The sequence below is a fragment of the Aptenodytes forsteri genome, unplaced genomic scaffold (assembly GCF_000699145.1).
Source record: "Aptenodytes forsteri isolate BGI_AS27 unplaced genomic scaffold, ASM69914v1 Scaffold61, whole genome shotgun sequence".
Classification (NCBI taxonomy): Eukaryota; Metazoa; Chordata; class Aves; order Sphenisciformes; family Spheniscidae; genus Aptenodytes; species Aptenodytes forsteri.
The window spans coordinates 99,816-118,355 of record NW_008794443.1 but is presented as its reverse complement, the minus strand read 5'-3'; the positions used below and the strand labels follow the sequence as shown (position 1 = coordinate 118,355).

Here is an 18,540-nt window from a genome sequence, read left to right as displayed (position 1 = left end):
CCTCTCGCTGGCGAGCGGCTTTCGGGAAACCTCGGCTTCTTCCGGAGACCTTCGCGGGCGCACGCGTCCTCCTCCCCGTGTTCCCCCTCCCTCCCTCCGCGCTCAGCCCGGCACCTCCCGTGACCCCCGCGCTCGGAAAACTTCGGCTCTTTCCGGAGACCGAGGGCGTGAGGGAGTTCGGGAAGCTTCGGGCAGGCTCGGAGGAGGGATTCCCGCCCAGGCGGGAGGCGCTCGGGGCTCTTCGGAGCCTCTGCCAGGCCGCAACTTCGGGCGCTTTCGGCTTGGCCCGGAGAGACTTCGGCAACGCTCGGCTGTGAGGGAGCGGCCCTCGGCTGTGAGGGGGCGCCGGGACCCCGCAGCACCCACCCTGCTGCGGGCCCTAGGGCGCTGGGGCTTTCGCCCTGCCCAAAAACTCACCCCCAGCCCCGCTGCCAGCCCTACGGCCACATCCCAGGCTCCTGGGGCAGCTGGCAGGGGCAGCCCTGCAGCCCCTCATGAGGCGTCGTGAGGGCTGGCAGCCCTGAGGGTGACATGGCGGCTGAGGGAGGCCCAGCAGCCCCTGAGGGAGCCCACCTCTGGCAATGGGGACCGGCGTGGGGAGGGCCCTCTGGGCCTGCCCTGGGGGCAGCAGGCATCTTCCTCACACCCCTGCGCCGCTGCCTTTGCCCCCTTCAAGAGTTGCTGCGCCGCCACATTTCACAGCCAGGCTGCAGCACCCTCCTTGCGACCACCGCCGGGCCGAGCTTGGCAGGGGCGAAGGCGGTTTCTGCTGTCTTGGGTAGATAAAAAGGACCTCAGAGCAGACTCAAGCAGCCGCTGGATTGTCCTGACTTGTCCTGTCCCGCTGCTGGCTCCCGAGGGCTCATTCCAGCCCGCTGGCACCTACCGACGTTCCTGCCGCGCCGCACGTCCCAGGGAAATGCTCCCTGTGCCTTCGCTGCGCGGGCAAGTATTGCCATCCCGTGTCACCCAGCCTGGGGTACACGAGCTGCTTTAGGAAAGTTTTCCATAGTTTATTTGCATCCCGTCTGCTGCTTCCTCTGGGTAGCTGTGAGTTTAGGAGGAAGATAATACTTTAAAGCAATCACAGATAAACTCTTAAAAGTGAAAAGCTCTTATTACAGTAAATGGCTCTCTTGGTGGTATATTCAGGCACTTAGCGAGTAACTGGTGCTGCAACTGAAAGTTGTCAGAAGATAGGTAGGGGTCTTGCACACTAAAGAAAACCTACCCAATGAGTCACATCTATCCCTGTCTCCACAACAGCCTGATTTGTAAGCAGAAAAGTAATTTTGGGTGCCTGATTTGTAAGCAGAAAAGTAATTTTGAGTTTTAAAATACAAATCTGAAGGGGCAGAATCTGGACTTGGTGTCATTCACGAGAGCAAAACTCAGCACAGCACCCAGCGGCCAAAAAAACAGAAGGGTCTTGAGTATGTTTTCCCTTTTGAGTCAGACTCTGAATTATTAAACAATTCCGTTTGTGCAGGTCAGGTTTAGGACACGACACCCACCCATGCCGACACACGAGGACTGCAGCATACCCCAAGGCTTGCCATCCTCCAAGGTGTGATCTCGGAAGAAAAGCTCCTGCGAGCTGCCACGCCGCTTAAGCCGCTGTGGCGGCCTCCAGTAAGAGTAGCTGTGCAACTGGAATAGTTTCTTACTTACTAAGGTACTATCTACAGGGTACAGACACACCGAACAAGCACACCGCGTAGTGCCAGAAGTTATTAGCGGAGCCGGTGGCAGAGGGAAGATGACTAGCATACTATTTAGTTTCCCTTCCTGTGCTTTTCGTTCTGCACTGGGGTCAGGGAAATGCCTGGGATGAGGTGAGCTCGCATCTACCTCAAACTGCTTGTGGGAAATGGGGTGAAAGGGAAAACAATGAGATTTTTGGAGGAAAAAAAAGCCCAACCAAGCCTCGCCAGCCTGTAAAGAAGTCCTGAATGGGGAGTATTTCCATCTGCAGCCAGGAACAAGTATTTCGCTACAAGAGGGGGCTCCAGGTATTTTTTTTTTCTGAGCCAGTTTTCCTCTGCAGCCTACCGCCTGCCAGATCGACTGCCAATTCCCCACCAGGAAAACTAAAGACTGAAGAGAGAAATCAGAATGACCTCAAAGAAAGGCCAAGTACTCTCCCACTCCCCAAAAATAGGAGAACAAGGGAGGAACTTTTGTCATGGTAGGGGGTTTGCCCAAGGACTGATAGATCTCCAGGCATCCTGGAGAGCTGCTGCACTCACAGCACATCTCTCCTGTCTGCAGCCTGCTGGGAAGACAGATTCCCCCTCCACAGCTCGCAAAGACTTTGCTGTAATAATTTTGAGGGTGCAAGTAAAGCTGTGTGGTCTGGGGGGAGGGGGTGTCAGTGCCGGGCGCTGTTCCGTCGACCACCTCCCAAGCGTGGCACTTCTCCTGGTACACCCCTTCACGCGGAAGGAAATTCGTACCAAAAGCAAATGACATCTATGGCTCCCTCTGTTCTACAGAAATAGCTGCTTGTAAACACAGCTGTGAAAGATCCTCCTAGCTCAAGTATCTTTAGATATATCACTCCTTTTTACGATTTAGAAAAGAAAAAAACCCCCCCGCCGGGCCGAGCTTGGCAGGGGCGAAGGCGGTTTCTGCTGTCTTGGGTAGATAAAAAGGACCTCAGAGCAGACTCAAGCAGCCGCTGGATTGTCCTGACTTGTCCTGTCCCGCTGCTGGCTCCCGAGGGCTCATTCCAGCCCGCTGGCACCTACCGACGTTCCTGCCGCGCCGCACGTCCCAGGGAAATGCTCCCTGTGCCTTCGCTGCGCGGGCAAGTATTGCCATCCCGTGTCACCCAGCCTGGGGTACACGAGCTGCTTTAGGAAAGTTTTCCATAGTTTATTTGCGTCCCGTCTGCTGCTTCCTCTGGGTAGCTGCGAGTTTAGGAGGAAGATAATACTTTAAAGCAATCACAGATAAACTCTTAAAAGTGAAAAGCTTTTATTACAGTAAATGGCTCTCTTGGTGGTATATTCAGGCACTTAGCGAGTAACTGGTGCTGCAACTGAAAGTTGTCAGAAGATAGGTAGGGGTCTTGCACACTAAAGAAAACCTACCCAATGAGTCACATCTATCCCTGTCTCCACAACAGCCTGATTTGTAAGCAGAAAAGTAATTTTGAGTTTTAAAATACAAATCTGAAGGGGCAGAATCTGGACTTGGTGTCATTCACGAGAGCAAAACTCAGCACAGTACCCAGCGGCCAAAAAAACAGTAGAAGGGTCTTGAGTATGTTTTCCCTTTTGAGTCAGACTCTGAATTATTAAACAATTCCGTTTGTGCAGGTCAGGTTTAGGACACGACACCCACCCATGCCGACACACGAGGACTGCAGCATACCCCAAGGCTTGCCATCCTCCAAGGTGTGATCTCGGAAGAAAAGCTCCTGCGAGCTGCCACGCCGCTTAAGCCGCTGTGGCGGCCTCCAGTAAGAGTAGCTGTGCAACTGGAATAGTTTCTTACTTACTAAGGTACTATCTACAGGGTACAGACACACCGAACAAGCACACCGCGTAGTGCCAGAAGTTATTAGCGGAGCCGATGGCAGAGGGAAGATGACTAGCATACTATTTAGTTTCCCTTCCTGTGCTTTTTGTTCTGCACTGGGGTCAGGGAAATGCCTGGGATGAGGTGAGCTCGCATCTACCTCAAACTGCTTGTGGGAAATGGGGTGAAAGGGAAAACAATGAGATTTTTGGAGGAAAAAAAAGCCCAACCAAGCCTCGCCAGCCTGTAAAGAAGTCCTGAATGGGGAGTATTTCCATCTGCAGCCAGGAACAAGTATTTCGCTACAAGAGGGGGCTCCAGGTATTTTTTTTTTCTGAGCCAGTTTTCCTCTGCAGCCTACCGCCTGCCAGATCGACTGCCAATTCCCCACCAGGAAAACTAAAGACTGAAGAGAGAAATCAGAATGACCTCAAAGAAAGGCCAAGTACTCTCCCACTCCCCAAAAATAGGAGAACAAGGGAGGAACTTTTGTCATGGTAGGGGGTTTGCCCAAGGACTGATAGATCTCCAGGCATCCTGGAGAGCTGCTGCACTCACAGCACATCTCTCCTGTCTGCAGCCTGCTGGGAAGACAGATTCCCCCTCCACAGCTCGCAAAGACTTTGCTGTAATAATTTTGAGGGTGCAAGTAAAGCTGTGTGGTCTGGGGGGAGGGGGTGTCAGTGCCGGGCGCTGTTCCGTCGACCACCTCCCAAGCGTGGCACTTCTCCTGGTACACCCCTTCACGCGGAAGGAAATTCGTACCAAAAGCAAATGACATCTATGGCTCCCTCTGTTCTACAGAAATAGCTGCTTGTAAACACAGCTGTGAAAGATCCTCCTAGCTCAAGTATCTTTAGATATATCACTCCTTTTTACGATTTAGAAAAGAAAAAAACAGTATTTTTACCACATTGTCTGCTGAAGCTCCTGAAGTGTGCTAGCCATGTGAAGGAGCCAGACCCCTGGCTCTGCCTTAAAGCTCCTCCAGAATCTATGCCTCCCCCCAGCCACCTCCTTTTTACCCCCCCCCCCCCCCCGCCCTAAGAGGAAAAAGCAGACAGGTCTCTCTTCCATACTACCCCACATAGGACGGTTTGGCCAACGAAACCTGCAGATTTAGCAAGCCTGAGCAAGTGCCAGCTGGATTCACGCCCTTCCTACTGCCTCTAGTTCCTCTCCATTTCATTTTTCCTCCTATTTTTCCTGCTAGCTTTATTAGCACCTGGGAACCGACGTCTCGCTGTGGGCAGCTTGAGTTTACAGTGCTGAGCTCTTGTTTCGGAGCATCACCAACCCTTTTTCCAGTCCCACCAGTCTGTCACGTACCTGGCACAGCAGAGACGCTCACAACCACGTGACAAAAAGTGTAGCAGGAGCACCAGAGCTGTTGGTGAACTTAGGAAGAGAGTAAAGGATTGGGGTATCACTGGAAAAGAGCTGTTTTCCTGCAGGAATTGTTTGAGGAAGCTTTTCGCCTGTTCACTACCCAAAAATCTGACAGACCCCAGCAACTGTCATGATGTGTTGGGGGTTAGGTCCTGCTCGGAGGGGGAAAGCTGGGAAGGAGAAGAGCAGTTCAGATGGTTGGGTTCAGCCTCTTGCACCTGGAAGGCTGCCTCGGCCCCACCAAACCTGTGAACAACCGCCCTTTCCAGCTCATTTTGGAGGCTCCAGCACACTCCAGGCGCCTGCTTTCACCCAGCACGGCACGGCAGCGCCTCCCTCTTTGGGCTTCTGCTTTTCCCCCCCACTGATCCCCTTCCAACACCCTCCAGGCAGAAAAAAAAAAAAAAAAACAAAAACCAAACAAAAACCCAAACACAACCAAAAACCAACTTAAAAAAAAAAAAACCCACCAGCCCTGCTTGGAGCTTTCCCCATTCCTCCTCCTGCCCAGGCTTAGCCCTCAGCAAACATCTCTGCCCTCCGGGGCACGGCTGAGCACAAAATAAAGCAAATACCACCCAGGATCAGGCAAGCCCACACCAGGCACTGGCACGCGAGCGGGATGAGTCACCTCCTGCCTACACCCGGCAGCTTCCCAGAGAGGCAAACATCCACCGCCGGCTCCAAGCCCAGCGTGGGGAGCCTTGACCGCGGCGTCCCCCTGCCATGATGCAAGCTGATGCTCGCCCTTGAAATCCTGCGCTGGGGCTGTCCCCTCGCGGTGGCCGAGACACCACCTGCCCAGTCCCTCACTGCGAGTAAACACCCGAGAGCCAAAATATTTCCCTTTCAGATGGCTAAACCACCTCCAACAGCATCCTACCTCTCCACGCAACGGGCTGTGCCCCCCTCCCTGCTTCTTGCAGCTGGGAAAACACTCTTTCACCCCAGCCTTGCTCTCCCCGCTTAATTCCTCTTTGCCTTACACCCACGCCGTTCCTCTCTTTTCCTAGGAACACAGGCATTTCACCGCATTTTAAACATGCGGGGCCGGATCCAGGCCAAAATACCACGCTGGTAGCGTCGCTAACTCCTGCTAGCCCAGGAGCGGAGAGCGCAGGCAGCGATTTTCTCGGCTCCACCGCCCTCTGCGGGTTTGCACCACCATTTCCCGCCAGATCCTGGGGAAAACAACGGCCACGGATGGTCTCCCAGCTCTGCAGGAAACAGAGGGCCTCGCACAGAGTCGTGCAAGCAGAAAGCCTTTCAGTTTAATCTGGGAGAGAAAACAGTGAAAACAGCAAGAGGGAAATTTTGCCGCGTTATTTATGCGACACTCGTGTCCCCTGCGTGCCACTGGCTCAGTCCTGCTCATCCCAGCAGCAAAAACGCTCTGTATTTCCAAGAGCTCACTACCGATGGGGCAAAACCAGGGGGGCTGCAGCCCAAACCCAGCCCCTGATAACAAGCCAGGGCTAAATAGCAAACGAGCACCCAGTACCATTGCTTGTTTTATGGCCATGAGCCCTCCCAGGTGCTGGGGTGAGGCACAGCGGGGAGCCTACGGTCTAGGTGCTGCCTTGCATTTTTTGGGCAAGCCTGATGAAGCCACGGAGCATCCGCTCGGGAGCGAACGTTGGCCTGTGTTTTTGAGCTGGCAGCATCCAGCCAGCATCGCAGAGCTATAAATAAGGCCGTTTGGAGATCAACCTGTGCGGGGCCCATGCCGCTGGATCCAAGCACAGCCTGGCCAGCCAAAAACTCACCCGGGAGGACGGAGAAGCATCCGGGAAAGACCTCCCTGCTGGGGAGATGTGTGGGGCCATGCCATAGAGGTGGAAAGCAAACAACCACCCACAGCAAGAGTGAGGTTTTTGGGCACAAAAGCCTGGCTTTAGCCTCTGAGAGAGGCAGCAGACACCAAGTGCAGGCTGGGAAAAGCTGCCTCAGCTCAATTTTGTCAGTACAATTTTTGTCTCATTGGTGTGGACGGGGAGAAAAATGCAGATAAGAGGGATGCAAGGCTCTCCTGCTATCAGAAAAAACAAGTCATGAGCAGCTCCAGACCCAGTAAAAAGTATTTATTTCAGTTACGATAAGCCCCACATGTAGGGTGAAAAAATAGTTACAAAACACCCCCCCCCCCATCCCTCCTTTTACATATAAATATTAAAAATCCCTCTACATCTTTGCTTTCTGTCTAGAGCAAGAAGGCACCCCACGAGACAACACACAGCACCTGAGCTACTGTCAGTGGTTTCCTCTGAAAACCGCAAAAGGAATATCCGCAAAAGGAATATTAAAAAAAAAAAAAAAAAAAAAAAAAAAAAAAAAAAAAAAAAAAAAAAAAAAAAAAAAAAAAAAAAAAACAAAAAAAAAAAACCACTTTAAGAAAGCCCCTCGCCCCCATCCTGGCCAGATCTCGCACCAGTGCCAAACCAGCCGCAGGGGGATGGAGGTTTGGGGCTGTGCCATGATTTTGGGGCTTGCAGTTTCCTGGGCACAGAGGCCAGGCACGGTGGCAAGCGAAGCAAGCGGCAGGAACCACCTGCGCTTGTCTGGGGAAGCTTTTGGGCCAGGAAATCAGGGCTGACCTTGCTTCAGAGGGGACAGGAGGGAGAACCAGATGCTTCATCCGCACCGTCACCACCTTGGTTACATCTTTGGCACGTCAACTTTTCCCTTCGCACTCCGAAATTAAAGCTAATGCCAGGAGTCGCAGCATCCTAGCAGAGCCTTTCTGTGACCCGCAGCATCCTCCAGACCTGTCCCCCAGGCCCCGCTGTCCCCAATTTTCCCATCAGCATTCTCCGAGGACTGTCCCTCCCAAAGAAACCCAGGATCCGGGGTCAGCTACTTGCATCCGCAGCCCGGGCAGCCCAATCCAGCTTCCCCAGCCAAGGGACTGTCACCACAGGGTGCTGCACCTACAGCTGCATTGAGTAAAAAAAAAATTAATAAATATACTAATCTCCCATATTTGTTCTCACCGTTTGTTGCTTTTTTCTCATATTTTGACTGTAGGCAAGGCAGGACTTGTGTTTTATAGTGGCTGGGGGGAGGGAAATTAGAAAAAAAAAAAATAATAAAAAAACTAAACTTTGACACAAAAAAAAAAAAAAAAAAAAAAGGCTTTTAAATGCATTTTCCCTGAAATTTTCCAGTGTATTCTACAACGCATGAAAAAAATATATATATTTCCCCCCCCCCAAAAAAAATATATCTTAAAATATTCTCCATCCTCATGTGCGCATCTTTGGAGAGAGGAAGGTACATCAGGTGTATTTAGACACGCAGCCAAACCCGCCTGCGCTGCAGCGTTCCCTTTATCGCCTCTGAAGAAGCTTTTGCCGGGCAGGTGGGTCAGGCTGGAGCACTGCCTGTGTAAATACGGGGTAGTGCCCGTGGACGCACGTGCCTTGACACGTGGCCCAGTCACGGTGGGAAAGAGAAGACCCCCAAATTGAAGTCATTTCACAAACGAGCGAGGGGATGAGGAGTTTTCACAGTGGATCGAACCTCAGACGATACCGGGGACGCGGGGCGCCGCTCCGGCTGAGAGCTGGGCAGTTCGTTGCACGGAGAAGTGGTTTGAGCCTCTCAAAAGAACCGGGGAAATTCAGCCGTCGGCAGAGGACGAAGCAATCGGCAGCTGGTTCCCTCGGGTGCTCGCCCATCACCAGACTTCGCACTTCTTGCGGGGATTCATGGGGGAGCCGAGGGGGCAGCTGAAATGCTCTGCAAACTCCCGGGAGTTGGAGACAGTGCCGATGACGCGGAAACGCGAGGGGCTGTGGGGGTCGGTGATGAGTCCCTCGTGCGAGCTCTCCGGCGTGCGAACCGAACACCACACCTGCAAGCGGAGGGCGAGAGGCGTGAGCGCCAGCATCTGCAACCACAGGGCACCACTTGGTGCCAAATCAGACCTCCCCGCTTGTGTGATGGGCACCAACAGAGCTCGAGCTCCAACTTTGTCCCGCTTTTTAACCAGCGGCACCCCAACCTGGTTCTCCATTCACCACGTAGCATCTCTGGAGACCTCAGTTTTGCTGTCACACCCTCCCAACACCATGTGGGCATGCCTGCAAATGCCCACAGTGCGTCCATCCTCGCTGCCCACCACCGAGTGACCTACCTGGGCAAAACCAACAAAGAAGAGCTGGTGGTTGGTGAGGCCGAGGGTCGGGAGGGTTTCCTCATCCCCATTCTTTTTCAGCCAGTTTTCATATGCCTGGAGACCGGGGACCACAGCAGGCTCAGGGGACAACACCGATCCCACCACGCCGTGCCACCCGCCGCATGTCCCCAGCCCCGTGGCCCTACCCGGTAGGCAGCCTTGAGGCCCCCGTTGTCGGCGATGTTCTCCCCGAGGGTGTGCTTGCCATTGACGGCCTCGCCATTGACGGTGTAGTTGCCATACTGCTCCACCATGCATGCTGTCTGATGCTTGAAGGCCTCCACCGAGGAGTTCTTCCACCAGGGACGCAGGTTGCCATCCTTGTCGTATTCCCGACCTGCCAAAAACACAGCGGGTCCTTCGTCACCTCAACGACCACCCCACCGGCAGCCCACCTGCCTGGCCCTGGCCATACCTTGGTCATCGAAGGCGTGCGTCAACTCATGGCCCACCACCACGCCGATCCCACCAAAATTCAGTGACCTGCAGGAGGGTGATGCTGAGATTTAGAGAGCAGCCGCTGCTCCCCGCAGCCATGAAATTTAGCCTCAAATTTTGGGACCGGAGGAAATTTGGGAATCCTGCCCTCCGCATTTTCCCTAGGCTCTTACTTGGGAGATGCACGGGTGTAAAAAGGGGCCTGGAGGATGCCAGCGGGGAAGACGATCTCATTCTTAGTGGGAGAGTAGTACGCGTTGACCGTCGGAGGCGTCATGCTCCACCTGCGGGGACACAAACGCGGCCAATGGGGCAGCACAAACCCATTGCTGATGTTTGCTCCGACACCATCGGCTTATGACAGTGCAAAGCCGTTGGCCCAAATTTAACTCCCCAAACCCAGCGTGGTCTGGTGGACACCAAATCCCAGTGCTCCAGGTATTGTGATATTCCCCGCTGAGCGCAACGGGGAAGCGGAGCGGAGGACTTACTGGTCCCGGTTTGGTGGTTTCCGGAGCTGGTCTGCGGTGACCCTGGCCGAGAAGTTGTAAAACTGCATGACGTTCTCAAAGTAGAGGTCGGACACGGCCTCGTACTGCAAAAGAGCAAGGCGTGAGTGACGCGTGGTGATCGCCTAGCCCCACTCCTTCCTCCATGGTCATGTTTGAGCCTCCGGAGCCAGCTGAGTGGCAGCCGCTCTTGTTTCCCCCCCTCTCCAACATCTGCGGAGTCTCGGGAGGGCAATGAATCACCGTTACGGAAACCGGCTCCTCCTCTTCCCGGGCAGGGATCCCGAGAGCCCCAGCCACCCCAGGACTGGCCCGCAGCTCTCTGGGAAGTCCCCGGAGAAGGGCCAAGGACATCAGTGAGACCCTTCTGGAGAAAACCTGGGGTTCAAGGCTGCCCTGAGGCCATGGTGATGGACCCGTGTCCCACACACGCTAATGGAGGGGGGAATAGGAGACCCAGGGGACATATCTGACCAACTCACGTCATTAAAGACTTTATCCAGCTCCTTGGGGTCCATGATGAACTTGGGGTAGCCGATCATGTTGTAGATGGCATCTGCCTGGGGAGTGACAAGGACCAAAGTGCTTTTGGTGCCAGGGATGAAAGGACAGGCTCGCCCAGCTCCGCCACCACCACCTTCTCCTCCCCGGTGCTGCTGCCAGCGCCTCACCTTCTCTTTGGCCGATTTCCTCGTCTCTTCGTCCATCCACTGCAGGGTCTCCAGGCTTTCCTCGAAGGCTGTTTTAATCTCTGTGATCATTTCCTCTGCCTAGACAAAACGAGGTGGTGCAACGTTGGTCCAGAGAGCCAGCTTCCCACTGCAGAGAGGTCAAGGACCCTTCGCACCAGTGGGCAGGAAGAGGCTGGGATGCTGAGACGGCATGCGGACCGGTGAAAAACCCAGTGAACAGGGATGCACGGTAGACAAAGGGTGGGCAGAGAAACGTTGGCTGCCCCAGCCGGCCACCATCGTGGTGGCTCACACGCTGCTTGCTTGGGGACGTACCACCTGTTTGCTGTCCTCGGCGAAGGTGGCCTTGACGAACATGGCCCCCAGGGCGAAGCCCAGGTTGTTGTCCGTGTCGCTGATGCAAAACTTCCAGCGCGGGAGGCAGGTCTGCATGAGACGAGAGGTGGTCATCAGCAGTGGCACAGCCGAAGCCCCCCCACCTTCCCACCCCCTTGCCCTGCCAGGAGATGGGGTCCACATCCATCCCCCTGCACCAGAGCTGCCACCCTAAAACCTGCCCGACATCCCTATTTTTTGGATGCAACATGATGGGGACTTTGCTTAAAAAGCTGTCACCATTTTAATGGTGATTTGGGGGCATCGGGGGCTCCCCCTCACCTTCTTCGTCCCATACATCACTTCCATGAATTTTTCCTCGGCGTCCTGGAAGCGCTGGTCAAGGAAAGGGCTGGTTTTCCGCACCAGGTTCCAGATCATGTAGTTGTTGAGGAGACTGCAGCGAGAGGTGGTAAGTGGGCAGCGGGACACGCCTGCCCACCCTGGGCACCCCTCTGCACAGGCTGGGGGCTCTCACCATTTATCCGTGGCCAGGATGAGGTCGGAGACCTGTTCCAGGTACTCCTTGGCGTAAACCACGACAGGCTCCGACTCGTTGAGCTCCACGGGGTAGAAGACCGTGGCGAGGAAGGGCATCCAGTCCACAGCCGGTGCCAGCTCCTGCAAAAGCCATGCCACCGCTATGGATCCGAAAACCATCGGAGGGGGGTGGCAGCCGCTTCCCAAGCTGGAAGCTGCTGCATCAGCCCCTGGTTTGAGGGATTCAGATGATTTTGCAAAAGACCGGTTCCCATAACAGCAGCATCCTCCAAAGGTCAGAGGGGAGTAAACAATTTCCTCTCGCAAAGGAAAAGAAAGTGGGGCGGGTGTCAAAAATGTTGACACAACCCATTAGGGCCCCTTTGGGGACACAGGGAGGTGACTGGGCTGACGTCTGCAGCCAGACTGAGGGCAGCAGCGCCGGGAGGGCGTTAGTGCCGTGGCGGGACGGCCACCGGCCCCAGGGGTGGTCCGGAGGCTGGGAGGAGCGGGTCAGGGTGGGATTTCCCCAAGGAGGACACGGGCCAAGCTATTGCACAAGAGCTTCCCAGGCGGTGTTTGGCTGATGTTGGGCTTCCTCGGAGGGGCTGCGTCACCTCCACCCATCAGCCCTGCTTCCCAAACCACAGTGGAGCAGGGAGGCTCGCCAACCCCATCCCTACCTTCAGGTCTCCAGCCGTCATTTTATGGTAGATGACCTCCTCGTCCCGGTGCTTCTCCTGCGGGATGGTGATGTTGGCCAATGCCGTCTCGAAGTCCAAGATCTGCTGCATCTGCTGCCGCGTCGACTCCTCGTCAGTGCCTCCCAGGAACATCCCCAGCTGCACCATGTAGTTCAGGTACCCGGCGAGCACCTACGTGGCGGGATGGGGGAGAGATCAGCATGATGGGTGCCACTCACCCACAGCACCTCCCCGGCAAAGCTAGATTTCCCCTGACGACCTTACCTTCTCATTCTCCGTCTTGTTCAGATAGTAATCCCGCGACGGCAGGCCTAACCCCGACTGATCCACCTGGATGACATTGCTGTTGGAGTTTTTGGAGTCGGCGCTGACGTAGACGGAGAAGAAGGGCGAGGTGCGGTAGTGTGCTGTCACCTCCCGCAGCGTCGCGTTGAAGTTGTCCCCTGCCCAGGGACCCGTGATGTTCCAGCCACCCAGCTGGGGACAGACAGCAACCAGCTTTCGGTTAAGGAATGACCATCTGGAGTTGCTTAAATATCCCTCCAGTACCCATCCTGGGGGAGAAACATCTTGCAACGGAGCTAAAAAGTCCAGGAGAGGCAAGACCTGCCTATAAATCCCTGCCTCTCTCTGCCCGCCTGCCCTGGGGGATGCTCTTCCCTGGGAAGCACTGGGAATGGGGTCTGGTGGGTGCTGGGACTGCCCATAAACGAGGGGTTTTCCCCCATTTTGCAGAGGGAAGACAGCTTTTCCGCAAGGAAGGGGACGAACCTTTTGGATGAGCTCCATGAGCGGGGTGGCACGCAGCTCCTCGATCTTGCTCTCGTTCATGCAAGCTTGGTAATAACGTTGCGCCTTGCGCTCCGCCTCGCTCGACACGTTGGCCGTGGTGTTTTCTGCAGAAGGTACCGGGGGGGGGCTCACAGGGGGTCCCTGGGGATGGGCACCCGTCCCCCTGTGGGGCTACCAATGCACGCCGGAGCCCCCACCCTTCCACCGGACAAATATTCAGCCCTGTTTTGGGCAAAGCCAGGCTCTGAAAAGGCACCGAGGATTGCCCCGCTGGTCCCCTCCGTGCCCCCAAGAGCATCCCACGGTTCCCAGCCCTTCCTGGCCTCCTGCCCCCATCTCCTCTCCCACCCGCAGCCACTGCTCCAGCTCTTTGGAGCAGAAAGATAAAGAAAGAAAAAACAAAAAGCATTTTTCCAGCAGCTCTGATGTTCCCAGCGTCACCCAACCCCCCTGCGCTGCCCTTGCCCCCGTGCTGGCGCTCCCCAGCCCCATATTATTTATTCCTGCAAGAAGGAACAATAAACCCATCTTTCTCCTCCGCCTGCAAAACCATCCTTTTATGTGTGTGTCCCCCCCCCCCCGTAAATTCTGCTTACCCAGAGGTTTTTTGGGGTTTTGTTGGGTTTTTTTATTTTATTTTCCTCATGACACAGCTTGCACCTTTGGCTTCCCAGCTGTGCGGTTTTTATTAACTAAAGGTCCCTCGGCTCCCAGGAATTCAAGGAAATGCCAAGCGCGACTGCTTGGCTGGAGGCCCGGTCCCTTCTCCCGGTAAAACCAGCACCAGATTTCTGCAGGAAGAGCCGGGGACGAAGCCATTCCCGCGCCACCCCCCTTCTCCCGAAGGACAACACTCTTCCCAAACCTTCTCTTTTCAGATAATCGGCCCCGGCGCAGTGGAAAGTGCTGATAAGGAGCCAGTTGTTTGCTCAAAGCTTGAACAAACCATCCCCGCTGGTTGCTCGGATAAGCCACCCTGCTTCAGTGTTCGCACGCATAGGCTGAGCCCGGGATCATCCCTCCGCTGGGGGAGTTTTGGCCCCAAAAAATGGCCAGATTGGCAGCCAGCCCCCCAAAAAGACTGCTCACAAAGGTTGGAAGCTATAGCAGGAGGAAAAAAAAATATCCTTGGGGTGATACTGGGGTGCTATGGCCTCTGGATGTAGTCTGGGGTGCAAATCCTGAATTTCAGAGCTCCTGGGAACGCCGCCATGAGGTTTGCGGAGCCGAGGCCAGGACCCTTCCCCTACTTGGTGCCGAAGAGCTGCAACACCACGGTCAAAAATCCCAGGGGCATCCAGGATAGCAAACACAGCCAGGATCTGCTTCCCAACGTCCTCGCAGCGCATGCGTCACGGATTGGTTTGACGCTGGGGTTTAAGTCAAACCTTACATCCCCTCGGGCATGTTTTCAGCATCCCCCGGACCTAACAGGGCTCCTCAGCACCGCGGGGGTCCCACCGCTCCCGCGTACTCACCCAGCAGATGCTTCATGATGGCCTGGTTGTGCTCCCAGAGGTTGTTGAAGGTGCCCCAGCGTGAGTGGCCATCGGGGAGGGGGTTAGCCTTGATCCAGCCCCCGCAAGCGTAGCCGAAAAAGTCCTCGCAGGGATTCACCGCCCGGTCCAGCGAGCTGAGGATGGAGCTGGTGACGGAGATGCAGGCTTCCGACAGGCACACGGCGGGTGGCCCTGGGGGTGGGCACGATGGGTTCAGCTCCTCCGCCACGGAGCGATGAGCCGCACCGGGGAGCGTCCCACCCCAGGGCGAGGGATGTGGGCAAATATCCCATCTGGTGCCAGAGCATCCCGCCCCGTACCCGAGCATCCCACTCCAGGGCAAACGATGTGGGCGAGCATCCAGTCCCATGCCTGAGCATCCTGCCCGGTGCCCGATCATCCTGTCCCAGGGCGAGGGATGCAGGCAAGCATCTCATCCTATGCCCGAGCATCCTGCCCAGTGCCCGAGCATCCCGTCCTGGGGTGAAGGATGTGGGCAAGCATCCCATCCTGTGCCCAAGCATCAAGCTCCAGGGTAAAGGATCAGATGAGCATCCCATCCTGCACCTGAGCGTCTTGCCCTGGGGCAAGGGATGCAGGCAAACACCCTGCCTTGTGCCCGAGCATCCCACCCTGGAGTGAAGGATGCAGGCAAGCATCCCATCCTGTGCTCAAGCACCCCACCCCATGCCCGAGCATCCCATCCCAGGGAACCCCCCAGCAACCCGTCCCGGTCGAGGGAGTAGGATCTCTGCGCGGTGTGAGAGGACTTACGGGCTCTGTACTGGAAGATGAGACCCAGCAGACATGCCGCCAGCACGGCCGCCAGCACCCCCACCAGCACCACGAGCTGCTTCTCGGCATGCGTCCGCTCAGCCCAGCACCCCGGGCTGCTCCTCGAGCCGCGGAAGTTCACCTGAGGGAAAAGCAGCGACGTTTCCCCACCAGCGGAAAAACCCACCGACGCATCCTCCATTTTGCTTCCTACAGCCCACGGCACGAATTTGTCCCCCGGCGAGGGATCCGGCGTGGTTCAGGCTGGGAAAGGCGGCAGCTGCTTTCCAGAAACCAACCAGGAAGGGCGGCACAATGGCAGGAAAGGGAGCGGGGCGAGCGTTTCGGCAGGCTCACCTGCTATCCTGTGCCACCCCAAACCCCTCCTTGAGCATGGCTATAACCCCCCGGGTGGTCCCCGTCCCCACCACCGGCGCTGGGACAGGGTGGGGGTCACGGTGGCGGCGGGAAGTGCCGTAACAGGATACTCCCACTCAGCCGAAAAACATCCCCAGGAAACATCCCAATGCGACGGCGAGCAGAGATGGCCCCGCCAGGGAAAGCGAAAACACAGCGGAGCTCTGATTTTGGGGGCAGAAAACACCATTCTAGGCAGAGACCAATGGGGCTGGGAGTGGGGCCCTCACAAAGAACATCGCTCCGGCCCCAGATCTTTCCCAGTGAGGCCGGACGCTGGCAGCCCGTGGGGTTTTTTGTTTGTTTTGGTTTTTTCTTCCTCGCCACCCTTGGCCCTTTTTAAGCCGCTTTCCCACTGCTTGGGGAGGAATTAACCTAATCCCCTTTTGTGCGGGGACAAAGCTCCCACTGCCACGATAATTGCTCGCCCCAGCCACGCCAGGAAAGGGTTTGGCCAGCAGAAAAACTGGGTGCTGGGGCGTTGCAAACAGCCGAGCTAGGATCCGGCCCCGCAGGCTCCCCTGTCGCTGGCTCCAGGTGCCTGGAGGGGAGCAAAGGGCAGCGCCGGTGGGAGCCAACACGGCTCTGCCCACGCCGCACTTTGCCCCACGGAAAGGCTGGTCCCAGGCAGAAAACCCTCCTGCAACCCCCGCCCCGCTCCTGCTGTTTGCCAGGACCTGAAATACCCTTTTTTCCCCCTAAAACACACATGAAGCCCTACCTGGAAGCCGTTGGGGTACCCATCGCCTTCGCCGATGGAGTCCAGGGGGTCTTCATCATCCAACGTCGCCCGCTTGTAGGTCGACATCTGCACGGGGAGATCGGCAAATGGAGGTGTTCAGCAGCTCCGGGTCAAGGAAGAGGAGGAGGAAGGAGGGCGAGGAAGGAATACGCACCCCCTAAAGCTGCCTCCTCCTCCAGGGAGCCAAATCCCGAATGGCTCCGGGGTGGTAAAGCGCTAAACAAACGCCGGAGGAAGGTTATGGAAAGCGACGAGGGCCGGAGCCAAAAGCTGAGCGAAGCCCGAACCCGCCTCGCTTTCCCCCGGGGCCGGGTTGTGCAACCGCCCCTTCAGCCTGGAATAAAGCCGGTTCCTCCTCCACTGGCTCCCGGCCGCGAAACGGGGAGAGGGACCCCCCTGTGCCAGGGACCCCTGGTATGCCGGGGACCTGAGAAAGGCTGGTAGCAGAGAAAATGGCTTTTCACCCCAAAACTACTGGCTTGCTCACGCTCCACGCCCCACCTGCAAACCATGCACACCCCGAAACACCCCGTGGGGTCCCTCTGAGCACCCAAAGGTGACGGCACCTTGAATTCAGGCTGCCGACGGGCTCCTTCCCAGCTCACTGGCCCCCCGGGTGTTATTGCATGCCAGTGCCCGGCTCTTATCTTGCCCTCCCCCCCCCAGTAGAAAAACGAGGGGAAACCTCACGGGTTGGCAGCCGGCCCTTATCGTGCCGCCGCCGCCGTTTCCTCCCCTCCTGGCACGACGGCCCTGCCACCCAGCCGGATTGTCTCCTGTCGTGGAAAACAACCCTCCGCCGAGGGGGTGAGCACACCCAAACCCAACCCGGCCCCTGCCACCGATGGGCCGAGTGGCACCAGTCACATCCCTTCGCCCCCGACACAGCGCAGGGCGGGGGTTTGCACCCATCCAGATGTCCCCGTCCCGCTGCCATTGTCCCCAAAGGGACACCGAGTTGATCCGAACATGGCACAGCCGTGCCTCAGTTTCCCCTGGCGGGAACGTGCATGCAACGAAAGCTCCCGTTCTCAGCCCCGTCTCCGATAACGGCCTTCCCAAACCTCCCCTTGCACAATTAATAACGAATCCCATCCTCTCCCCAGATCCTGAGTCGCAGCCTGGGTTTAGTTAACCACAAAACCCACCTGGGGAGGAAAAAGGGTTAAAAGACACAGGCAGTTTCCCTCCGTGGTTGTGCAAAAAGCTCAGTTTCCAGCCCCAAAATCACCCCTGGGTGCCTGCCTCGAGCCTGCAAACGGCGGAGGGAAAAAGCTTTAACTGCAGGATTTTATCGCTGGTGAAATCTCATTTTATATTGTATTTTTTTCCATCCCCTTTCACTTCCCCCCCCCCTATTTTTGCACATAGCTGAAATTTGCAGCTCCGGGCACAAATCCCCGCTCGCACGGTGGCGGGGGGGATCCACGAAGCCCCCACGGCTCCAAAGCACCAAATTCCTGGAGTCCCAGCTTTCGGCCAAGGCTTTCACTCCGTTTCCTGAGGAAATTAGGTTTTTTCAGCGATCCCCCACCCCGCCTGCCTGCCCCAGCCTGAAAACAGCAGGAAAAAGGGGAAAAAAGGAAAAAAAAAAACCACCCACCCACTTTTTTTCCTTTCGCTGGGGACATGCTGGCTCAACCCCGCATTAGACATCAGAGAATCCAAGCTGAGCTTGAACACACACCCCCCAAAACACCCCTGAGGGGCACTGGGATCAACCCCCAGCATCCTTAATTTGGGGATGAACACACACCCCCCAAAACACCCCTGAGGGGCACTGGGATCAACCCCCAGCATCCTTAATTTGGGGAAAATTGGGTCCGGGAGGTACTTTTAGCACCGCTCCCCCCCTCCCCCCCCCCCCAGTGGGGGCATGGGGGCAAAGCAGCACCCATGGGTGCTCCCCACCCCTTGCTGCTCCCCAGCTTGTGAAGGGGGAACACCCCTTTTTGGGGTCAAAACAGGGTGGTTTTTGTTTCTCTCTCCCCCCCCCCCCCCCCCTTTGTTTTCTTTAAAATAAAAAA

General features: G+C 56.3%; 1 protein-coding gene across 1 annotated transcript; it reads right to left on the bottom strand.

The window, feature by feature from the left end:
- Positions 1 to 8,016: 8,016 nt before the first annotated feature.
- Positions 8,017 to 16,734, bottom strand: ECE1 (endothelin converting enzyme 1). The gene is made up of 18 exons (XM_009289555.2): positions 16,668 to 16,734; positions 16,493 to 16,579; positions 15,355 to 15,496; positions 14,560 to 14,772; positions 13,061 to 13,185; positions 12,554 to 12,766; positions 12,269 to 12,460; positions 11,584 to 11,726; positions 11,388 to 11,502; positions 11,046 to 11,156; positions 10,710 to 10,808; positions 10,521 to 10,598; positions 10,021 to 10,124; positions 9,703 to 9,813; positions 9,507 to 9,574; positions 9,238 to 9,428; positions 9,050 to 9,145; positions 8,017 to 8,767 (listed from the first exon to the last, which is right to left on the bottom strand). The coding sequence occupies exons 2-18, from the start codon at positions 16,577 to 16,579 to the stop codon at positions 8,591 to 8,593; spliced, it is 2,265 nt and encodes a 754-aa protein (XP_009287830.1). The 5' UTR covers positions 16,668 to 16,734; the 3' UTR covers positions 8,017 to 8,590.
- Between the last annotated feature and the right edge of the window lie 1,806 nt (positions 16,735 to 18,540).